The sequence below is a fragment of the Micropterus salmoides genome, unplaced genomic scaffold (assembly GCF_014851395.1).
Source record: "Micropterus salmoides isolate LMB-PRFRI ecotype aquatic unplaced genomic scaffold, ASM1485139v1 Ms_hic_scaffold_14, whole genome shotgun sequence".
Classification (NCBI taxonomy): domain Eukaryota; kingdom Metazoa; phylum Chordata; class Actinopteri; order Centrarchiformes; family Centrarchidae; genus Micropterus; species Micropterus salmoides.
The window spans coordinates 22,568,148-22,579,396 of NW_024040485.1; the positions used below are offsets into that span (position 1 = coordinate 22,568,148).

At 37.6% G+C, this 11,249-nt stretch overlaps 1 protein-coding gene across 4 annotated transcripts; it reads right to left on the minus strand.

Annotated features, from left to right (window-relative positions):
- Positions 1-724: 724 nt before the first annotated feature.
- Positions 725-7,993, minus strand: LOC119902343 (complement factor H-like). Of its 4 annotated transcripts, none has more exons than XM_038718473.1 (11): positions 7,708-7,993; positions 7,421-7,612; positions 6,844-7,023; positions 6,495-6,680; positions 3,693-3,761; positions 3,537-3,566; positions 3,183-3,239; positions 2,584-2,745; positions 2,315-2,479; positions 1,127-1,152; positions 725-959 (listed from the first exon to the last, which is right to left on the minus strand). In XM_038718473.1, exons 1-11 carry the CDS (start codon positions 7,763-7,765, stop codon positions 945-947), a joined length of 1,140 nt encoding a protein of 379 aa, XP_038574401.1. In that variant the 5' UTR covers positions 7,766-7,993; the 3' UTR covers positions 725-944. The 4 variants fall into 4 exon arrangements, with proteins under 4 accessions (XP_038574401.1, XP_038574402.1, XP_038574403.1 ...); XM_038718474.1 differs by having other exon boundaries at positions 3,693-3,758; positions 7,708-7,920; XM_038718475.1 differs by lacking the exon at positions 3,693-3,761 and having other exon boundaries at positions 7,708-7,918.
- Positions 7,994-11,249: the final 3,256 nt, after the last annotated feature.

Consider the following 11,249-nt stretch of genomic DNA (forward strand, 5'->3'; position numbering starts at 1 on the left):
TTGCACTCTTACAGTTAACTATCTTGAAATTTAAACAAGTTAACTTAACTTATTGTAGATAAAATGTTTGTAGATGGAATCCATAGGTCACCACATTTTCTGTGTGCAATGACAAACGATCTACACAGTCACCACTATTGCAGTTACAAATAACACTACCTGAACAAGTTTGCATAAACTCCTGATCCTGTTTAGCCATGCTAGCAGCATGGTCATTGGTTCATCACCACTTTGGTCCACAATTAAATATCTCTACAACTATCTGATAGATTGCGGTGTAATTTGGTGCACACATTCATGTTCTTGTCAGGGTAACTTTGTTAGAACTAGTGCCGTCATTTAATTTGCCCAATTATTTGGTTCATAACTAAATACCTGCAGAACTAAAGACGTTCTCATCAGCCTTAGATGTACTGTATGTTCTTTATTTTATTATTCTGTCAATGAACCATCATGTATTGCACTTCTACATCAGTGTCGGTTAGGCAGCAACATGTTGCATTTCAAACATGCAGCTTCAGATGCTGTAAATAGCTTTGGACAGTTGTGTTTTTTATTTTATTTGATTATGATGACCCCACCATGAAGCACTTAAACTGACAATGGATTTTGTCAAGAGTTTGTATTAATGCTGTCTCAAGTATGATAATATAAGAAGAACTAGTGCTTGCAGAGAGGAAGGACTGTTCTGAACAATGTGTAGACAAAATAATACAAAGATCTCTGTTAAGATTTCTAGTGAACATTTAATTCAGATTACTGTAGGCCATATGACCCTTATACAGTCAAAATATTGATCATGTTATTAGTGCATGAAGTTTTAAAAAAATCAAATACAATTGAGACAACATGTTTTTGGGCGTAGTTGTTTTATGGTGGAGGTATTTCAAAAGTTTCCAACTTGGCTTTTGTTGTCAGCCCAGCAGTTGTTCTTCTCTTGTGCTTTATCGGCATAAACCCTGTTTACAACACAGACAATAAGCAATAATGTTAATAGCTAATTCATCAATATTAACATGGTATTAAATTGCAGGATAAAGTTCAAATAAAGTATTGTCCAACAATAAATAAACAATTTAACAGTAATTACATTCTTTAAAAAAGTAAATCCAAGAATAACACTTACCCGTTGAATGTCATAATAATGACAACCTAAAAGAATCCAACAGCAGCACAGCAGTGAATATTTCAGTAGGTAGTTTAATTCACACAAACATTTGTTACTGATGGCTGATTCACTACATTTCTGCTTAGCTGCACCTACTGAGGAAAATCTGTTCTGTTCTTATAGGACAAGACTGGTGTTATTCTATATATTCCTACTGTAGACAAATTCCATGACAAGATACCCATTTTTATTAGTGTTTGAGATATTTTGCTGTTCACAAACCGTGTGTCGTAGGGTTGTGGGGCAGCTGGATCTAACACGGTCAAACAGAAGAGGGTCGAGTGGCTGAAATGGTGCAAACTGGGGGCATGGCGGAGGCTAAAGGGAAATAGCTGTTGGCCACAGAGTTTGCATTAGGAAAGGGTCAACGATGGAAGGCAATGTAGGGAAGGAAAATGTGCTGTGGTTTTGGAGAGTAAGGAGATAAAAGATGAGACAGGTGACAATAGAAAATGTTGGGTGGAGAAAACTCCATGGCTTGATGCTGTTGAGGCGTTATGAACAGAAACGTTTAATTTTACAGAGGAGGAAGACGAGGCTGAAGGAGCCAAAGGAGCAGTATTAGTGGTGGCTGAAAAGTGAAGAGGAAAGGATGCTATGAATGTGTTTAAATAAAGAAAAGAGATGAGACATATTAGACACAAAGGGAGAAGGTATTTGAGTGAAGAAGGTTGGAGCAGCTCTGCTGTTGGTGGGTGGTGTGATGACATGAGAAAGCACTGGGTGAACTAACTGGAGTATGGGGATATGAGAAGCTGGCTGGAGAGCTGGATATGGAGACATATAGTTGGAAAAGTTTGGCTTTTTGCTGTTTCGATAAGAAGAAATGTTCTTATCCTCAGGGGCAAGCTGCAAGAGTGCCAGTCCAGTCGGACATGTTTGGTTCTTTTCATGGGATTTGTTGACAATAAGAAAACTATAGAGTAATGCCAGGCTTATTTTCTAAATACTCAGGTTTCCGTTCTTGGTGTTCTTTTTTCCTTTTATTCTTTTCCTTTTTCTTCTTTTTGAAACTATCACACTGAAAATGATTCATATCTAAATCACTTTAGTTCATATTCATAAACATAGTAGTTGACAATAAAAAGGTTGAAACTAAAAGTTTAGTGGCAAATAAATATGTGAAGAGCTTACGTATATACTTACAGCTTGTATAATGTATTCTTCCATTAATGCACTGAAAAACCCTGCTCCAATTAGAAGGATAAGTGCATGGAAATGTCTTTTTCTCTCCGTCTTTGATATATTCAACTCCAGATAGTTGAAAGTTGTCCCAACGATATCTAGTATGATCCACGACACAGAATGCCTCTGCACAAAAGTAATACAAAAAAACCCACATATATGTAATTATGTGGTATAACATCTTTGATAGACTTTGAGAATGAAAAATTGTGATATTGACTTGTTTAAACCTTTGCAGATGGGAAGGTCTGACCAACTGCCATCACTGTAACACGTCACGGTGTCTGAACCGACTTGTGTGTAAAAGGAATTACATTGGTATTTCAAAGACATTCGATTCACTTGTACAACATCACTGTTTGGAACGTTTGGGTGTTCTCCACAGTGGTCAACTGAAATTAAAAAAGAGATTTAACATTGTCACAGTATGTCAGTGAAATGGTGATCCAGCAACAACAGCACAACATATTGTAATAAAATTAACATAGTGCCATCAGCCTATTATTTTGGATACCTAAAACCTCCCTGACTGGCTTTTTAACTCGATTTAATCCTTGTTTTTTCCCATGTTGAATGTGTAATTCTCACACTGTGGTCCTTTGCCACCATGTGACGTCACCTGCTGCTTCTTTTCACCTGCCAGCGATGAGCTTCACCGGGAGGATGTATCACAGAAAATACACACCATGCCTATCCCCAAACCACTCAGTGAGGCTACAGATTCTTTTACAGTAACTGGTCAGCTAGTGAAGAAATAATTTAAAAGTAAATATATAAACAAAGCCCGATACATGTGATGTAAAAGGAGCATTTGATCTGAATGATTTACTTGACATGAATGCACGTTGACTGTCTCTGTCATTTGAGCCAGAGGTGGCAGAAGATCCTGTAAGATGCAGAGGAGATAAAGGTATACACACAGAACAGAAGACACACCAGTTAGTAACACTTCAGCATGTTATTTGGACTCTTTTTCTTTCTGATTCAGAGTAATGTCAAAACAATTTCCCCATTATTCTTTTTGAAAATTAAAGATTTTAATGTAAAGTAGATTAACCTTTAAATCAATGATTATTAAATTTACAATAATATACAGTATATATATATATATATATATATATATATATATATATATATATATATATATATATCTTCTATAATACAATCAATGTCAATAATCTACCTCCTACGGCACCTGTTTCAGTTCCTCTGCCTAAGTGGGAATAAGAAAATAAATTAGATATACAATATATACATATTCTAAAATGGAATTAAATAAATGAATATACTCATTTATATTTAATACAGACAAATAAACCCCCAGGTTTTGTTCCCCCACCTTGTTCAGTGTCCTCCCAACCTGTTGTTCCCACTGTGGATCCACCATGTTCAATAGTTGGTCTGGCTCCTCCAAGAAACGTAAGTTATTCTGTAATGTCAACTAAAATCGTTCTGCGTATTTTACCTGTTGACTTGATAAATACAGTATACGGTATAATGTTGCACAGTAATTATTCTGGTTAGTTTTACAGCTTACTGGTACAGCAGACTTACTCTCACAGACCGGCACAGAGGACCATGTTCCACTTCTACATATGGTGACTTGCTGGCCTTTGGGTTCATATCCTTGGTCACATGTTACTCTAAGTCTAGATCATCATCTGCTCATGCTGTTCGCCCTAAGTTTTCGTGCAGCCTGCAGGAGCTCTTTTATTTTATTCCCTATCTACTGGTTGTGTCCCTGATTATTTTAAAACGGCTTGCGTGAACCCACTTTTAAAGAAACCTGGTTTAGATCCCTCCCTACCACAAAATTTTAGACCATTTTCAAAACTGCCTTTTATTGCAAAGATTCTAGAAAGAATTGTGTCCAAACAGCTGCTCACTGTACTGGAAAATAACAAAATATTTGAAAAGTTTCAATCTGGTTTCAGGAAGTACCACAGCACTGAGACTGCCCTGCTTAAAGTCACCAATGACCTTTTAATGTCTGCTGATGAAGGCATGTGCTCAGTCCTGGTACTCCTGGACCTTAGCACTGCTTTTGACAGACTGAAGCAATGGGTGGGGATCTCTGGTACGGTGCTAGAATGGTTTTCATCCTACCTGTCAAATAGGAAGTTTTGCGTGTCTGTAAACAACTATGTCTCTTCGTTCTGTCCAGTTAAATATGGTGTGCCTCAGGGGTCGGTCTTAGGACCCATTTTGTTTTCCTTGTATCTGCTTCCCCTTGGACATATTATCCATAAACATGGAATTTCTTTTCATATTTATGCTGATGACACACAAATATACTTGCCCATCAGATCCACAGTCCCTGGAATGCTGAGTTCACAGTATTGGCAGTATTTGTTTTGCCATCTGCTGGTTCCCTAGTAAATCACATTAAGCCTGTGGCAAAGAACCTTGGAGTTTGGTTTGATAGTAATTTAAATTTCAAGCAGCACACCACAAAGCTTGTTCAATCATGTTTTTATCAACTTAGAAATATAGCAAAAATTCAATCTATGTTAACTTTTAAGGACACTGAGACCATTTTACACGCCTTCATCTCATCACGCCTAGATTATTGCAACAGCCTTTTCACCTGTTTAACCCAGAAATCTATTGATCGACTCCAGACTGTCCAGAACTCAGCTGCCAGGCTTTTAACCAGAACAAAGAAATATGACCACATTACTCCTATTTTAGCTTCATTACACTGGCTCCCAGTATGTTTTAGAATTGACTTTAAAATTCTATTGATCACTTTTAAAGCTCTTCATGGCCTCTCGCCTTGTTATATTTCTGACCTTTTAGTCCCATGCACACCAGCACATACCTTGAGATCCTCGGGCAGAGGTCTGCTATCTGTTCCAGAGTCTCGACTGAAAACTAAAGGGGACAGAGCGTTTGTTGTCAGGGCCCCGAGGCTCTGGAACAGTCTGCCCGAGGAAATCAGGTCAGCTGATTCAGTGAACTCTTTTAAGTCCCTTCTTAAAACACAGTGTTATAGGAGAGCATTTCCCAATCTTATTTGACTTTATTTTATCCGTTTTATTTTATTCTATTTTACTAATTTTATATTATCTTTTTTATTTATTTTAGTCTTTTCTTTTCTTTATCTTGTATTGTTTTTGTATTGTTTTTTGGGGTATTATTGTCTTTACACTTGTTAAAGCACTTTGTAACTCGTTTTTGAAAAGTGCTCTACAAATAAAGATTATTATTATTATATTATTAAGTTAGTATAGCTATTTATTACTATGATATTTACTAAGCCTGTGAATAATATTCTTAGAGAACAGAGTGATTAACGGTGTCAAAAAGCCTTGGACAGGTAAATAAATAAAACACAAGTTAGTTTAGCATCCAAGCTCTTGACAATATCATCTACAGCCAGTGTGGCCGCTGTAATAGTACTGTGGCCAGGTCTAAAACCCGACTGGTATTTGTTCAGTAAGCTACATTCAGTTAAAAAAGAACAAAGCTGTCTATTTAGACTGCAGAATTTTAGCCAGGCAAGACAGCTTTGAAATAGGTCGATAATTATCAAGTACTCTAGTGTCTCCTCCATTTTGAAGAGTGAGCACATGCACAGTTTGCAAGATGCAAGATGGACATGCAAGATTCCAGTTGACACAGTTAGATTAAAAATATGCGTTAATGGCCTTGAGATAAAAGGCGCTGCCCTGACCAGCAGGCATGGATCCAATTTGTCTCGACCAGCTGATTTCCTAGCATTTATAGTAATTAAGGCATCTAGGACTTAATTGTCATGAAATGGTTTTATTGCAAAATCTTGTCATATGTTTTTTGTATCCAGCTATCATCTTGCTAAGTAGTAGTGGACAATTTATCAAAGAGATTACTTGATCTAAGAAAGTGGCTATTAAAAGCATCAACAATAATGTTGTTTTTTTATGTCTGTTCTTTCTTCAGTAAATCCTTCAACAGGGATTTCACTGTTTTCCAAAACTTTGCCCCATTACATTCAAGTAAACTATTTACATAGTAGTCTGATTTTGCTTTCTAGTGCACATGGTATTTTGTCTGCCTAAAAGCTAGCCAGCTGAGATATTTTTTTTCTAATCTACAGTTGGACAATTGCTGTTCAGGGGGTCAAATGATTAGTGCATCTCTCAGCACATTGTCCACTTACTGCACGGTGGTCCTTTAGTCCAAGTTCCAGCTATGCAAAAGATGGATTTTTCTGCTCCCTCTACAGTATATCCATCTTCACATTCATACTGCACTTCTGAATCTACAGCAAACATCTCCTGGTATCTCTGATGAATGATGACTGCATGGGGGATTTTAGGAGGTTCACCACATGCAAGGATACTTTCTGTAAAAATAAACCCATTAGTCATCAACAGGTAAAGGTGCTCAGATGTGTGGCTTGGTTGGTGCAACTGGTGAGAATTTAAACCTAAGAATTACAGCACTGATATTATTCTGGTCTCTGTTAGTTTCACAGCTTACTGGTATAGAACATCTGACAGACTTACTCTCACAGACCGGCACAGAGAACCACGTTCCATTTATACATATGGCTGTGACATCCTGGCCTTTGGGTTCATATCCTTTGTCACATGTTATCCTAATAATGTGTCCGTCCTCATACCAACCATTTTGGTTTTCTGTGTATTTTGCATTTGGCATCTCTGGTGGAAGGCATGCTGCTTCGTCTGAGGAAAAGAAAATAATTGCTACAGTGAAAGTATTTAAACTCGGCAAAATTTAAACTTGGCAATTTACATTTCTGCCATTACATGGGTGAATGTTATCTCCAAGGATTTATCATATATTAAAAGACTTGCTGCCAAAGGGAATGCTCCACTGCATTAATTGTGGATATAGGATTAAGATTCAGTTGATGGATGTAAATGAAAAGTCAGGGCATCAACCAAGTTTCATTACAGGGCAACATGAATGTCTAGATCAAATGTCATGACAAAACAGCCAACATGTCCAGTATTTCAGTCTGGATCAAAGTAGTGCACGGCCGACAGACTGACTTTGCCATTCATAGAGTGACGGAGCAACCATGTGGACAAAGTAAAAAACAGCAGAGGGAACACTTACCTATACACTGTGGTGTATGAGACCATTTTCCAGTTTGACATGTGCTTGTTGCCCACCATCCCTTCACCACAGGTTTACGACCAGTATCACAGGTATAACTGAGCTCCGTTCCATGAGAATAAGTCTCTTGCTTTGGGGCAAAGAAACCACCATCCAGTTTAGGAGCACTACAGGACTGTGCAGCGATTTGTGCTAAAATACAATAGTAAGCAAAATTATTCTACAGTCACTGCTTTTGTTTTTAACAAATTTAAATGGTTGGATGTCAAAGTAGTTAATGTTCTTACCATGAAGCACTCCTGGAAACCAAATAAGAAGAACTAATCCAAGATATCTCATGTTCATTTTGTCAGGAATGAAATCATCCCACGACACAGTAAATCTGAGAGCTTAGTCCAGATCAGAACCAGTTAATAATTGTTGGGGGCCTTCTCCCAGAAAGTTTGTCAAGTAAACACACAGGCATCATGCTGTTGTTCTGGAGCCAAAGGAGAGATGGGCAAATAGGCTGCATGTACACACACACCTACAGAAAAGGAGAAAACTACTCTCAAATCATCTTTTTCCTCTTCTTCAGCATACAGAAAGCCCCGGGCTTCAGAATCAGATTGAGAATTAGTAACTGTCAAGTAAGTGGCCGGTGTCCAATACAAATTCTCAATTAAAAGCTCTAAGTAAAATGTATTTAAAAAGAAAGGGCGACAACGCCACCTAGGGGGTACTTGGAGCCCTAGGACTCAGACACACACAGCTTCTTTTAAATTGAGGTTGGAGCAGAGCAGAAACCACAATGAGCTAAAATACATTTAACAATTTATTAATGCAATTAAAAATAAGACTTGATTTAAAAAGGCCTAACTAAAATCAATGTGATGACACAAGTTAAAAAGGGAGCTATATAAAAGGGGAATTAATAGTACTGCACCACAACATGCTAAAACACCACTGTCATGCAATAACAATCACAGCACACAAGTAAAAAACATTCCAAAATAAAACACCAGATGCACAAAAAATGTCGGCCATTTTCTGGCCCTGTGACATCCTGGCCTTTGGGTTCATATCCTTTGTCACATGTTATCCTAATCATATGTCCATCCTCATACCAAACATTTTGGTTTTCTGTGTATTTTGCATTTGGCATCTCCGGTGGAAGGCATGCTGCTTCGTCTGAGGAAAAGAAAACAACACATTTTTACCATGGTGTCAGTCTTTAAAGGTTCAGTGTATCATATTTAGGAGGATCTATTGACAGAAAAACAATATAATATATAACTATGTTTTCAGTGGTGTATAAAGACATGATATAATGAATCGTTAATGTTTTTATTACCTTACAATGAGCCATTTCTATCTACATACACCACGGGAATCCATGTTGATTCCACATTCCAACTTAAGAGCACATGAACACACAAAGTTGGAAGAAGCACTGATTTGTACAAACTAAATCTCGGAACCAGTTAATAATTGTTGGGGGTCGTCTCCCAGAAAGTTTGTTGTTCTGGAGCCAAAAGACAGCTGGGCAAATAGGCTGCACAAACACACACCTACAGAAAAGGAGAAAAACACTCTCATATAATCTTTTTCCTCTTCTTCAGCATACGGAAAGACCCAGGCTTCAGAATCAGTAACTGCTTTGTTGCCATTTAGTTTTTACACATACAAGGAATTTGCCTTGGTGAACAGGTGACTAACAATAGACATAATTACATTATCTTTAGAATTACTTTAGGAATGGAAATTATTGCTATGAGAATTTGTTTGTGGAAGATTCCAGATTCAGATCACTTTTGTCAATATCCATCCATCAATCATCAACCGCTTATCCTGCGTACAGGGTCGCGGGGGGCTGGAGCCAATCCCAGCTGACATCAGGCAAAAGGCGGGGTACACCCGTCCAGGTTGCCAATCCATCGGAGGGCCACTTTTGTCAATATATTTTGTTTTTATAGAATAATTACTTTATGAATCCCACTTGGGAGAAATATGGAATTTATTGTATTAAGTCAACATTAGTTTTTTTGTTTGGGAAAGGCCTGTGATAATGATTAATTTGTCTCCACAGTTCCAGACTCACTGTGGTTCATTTGTTATAAAACTCTCTACAAAAATCGATTTGATTATTTGGAGTCCAAATTTCAATATGATTTACTGGACCGCTCAGATCAGAGGTCAGTCTTCTGCCAGCACAGATTCAGTTTTTTACGCAGCCTGGCCTTCACTTCTTCTGATTGACAGATGATCTAAAAACACATTTGGCCTTCGATCGCTTCTGACAACAACACACACCTTCAGTACACCCAGACTCACATAGATAATCTAGAGACTCAACAAGCCATCCACTTACAAGAGCAGATATTCTAATTGTTAAAAAATGCAGTCTCAAAATTCAAGCTTGTCAAACAGGTTCAAGAAACACACGTTACATGTTTAAATCTTAAAAATGACAGCTTGCAAAGCTATCCAGAGCAAATTGTCATAGAAAGTTTAACGGAGCACAGCACTAGTTCAGGCAGGCAACAAAGTCAAGCTCAGCTCACAATCCCGCCACGTCAGCTGACTGTTCAGCTGATTCCTCTCTGATTCCTCTCAGCATTCATCAAATAAAGGCACCTTATTCAAGCTGCTATAGCCTGCAAGCAGCTTTTAACCAGCTCCTCCTTTCAGGCCCTGTCTGATTATTCATTTCTGTTGTTATTGATGCCTGCTGAGCACACTGCTGGGGCTGGATTCAGCTTCCTCTGTGCACAACACGCACTATATTAGGAGGTTCAAAATGAAAAGTTTGCTATATATCTTGGGCATCCAATCTGAATGCATGGAATGACGCAGGAACACTCCAGTCCTCTGAACAAATTTTATTTCTTCAATACTCAAAGGTTGCATGTACCAACATTTAAGGCGGATAAATACACTTGAGCCGTTCGTTCCGAAAGAAAACAAACATAAGATTAGAACCCAAATTAATATGTCCATTATATGATATGAGGAAAGATAAATATCTTAAGTTAAAGTCCTCAGATAAACTAACATGGACATAGGATAAAACTAAAGAGCAAAATAACCTCTTCTTGTAGAAACCGAGACCAAGTCAAGGTCAAATAGTGAGTGAAAGGGAAAGCAGTCTTTAAATAAAGTGTGATCAGGTGAACTCACTCAGGTAGTCACAAAAGAGCTAAAGCAAATAGTTTTTTAAGGGATCACTCAATTGGCAGAAAAGTAATCAATGACAATTTTGATAAACTGATGAATCACGTAAGTATTTTTTTTCTTCCAGTAAAAATATCAATCACTGAGGCCTTCACATATATTGTGTATTGCCTGTACAAAATGTCACTTGAATGTTCTGTGTTTGTAACTGTGATGCAAAGTTATGTACATATGAGCACAATGATGAAGTATAGAAGAACCTTATTTTAAATACAGTCGTTAATCAAGTCATCAATAAAAAACCATTTAATTGAGAAATTATCTGATTTTAGTAATGAAGGAGTGGAAAAACAAAATAATCATGTGTGGTTAAGTTACTGTTGCATCCTGGAGTTGCTTTGCTGGTGGATTTTAGTTATATGGAAGTCACAGACATTTGAATTAATTAATGGATATTTAAATATCTAAAACAGTGGCAATGCTCTTCTTAAAACATTGTGTCATGATGAATAAAATTTAAAGATTCTTTTGAGTTATTAAGGCTGTGACAGACAGCCTGTACAGGTGGTACTCCCCCTGGGAGTGCATACAGGATCAGGATAAGCAGGTATGAATAAAGGATGGACAGATTACTTTTGGGGCATGACTTCAGCACAAGAACTCAGCAGACACAAGA

Bases quoted from the DNA above. Each gene is read 5' to 3' on its own strand.
- LOC119902343 (XM_038718473.1), bottom strand. From the start codon at position 7,765: ATGAACATGAGATATCTTGGATTAGTTCTTCTTATTTGGTTTCCAGGA. The intron at 6,681-6,843 runs GTAAGTCTGTCA...TTATTTTTACAG, and splicing joins CTCTGTGCCGGTCTGTGAGA to AAAGTATCCTTGCATGTGGT. The intron at 3,567-3,692 runs GTGGGGGAACAA...ATTCCCACTTAG, and splicing joins TTGGGAGGACACTGAACAAG to GCAGAGGAACTGAAACAGGT.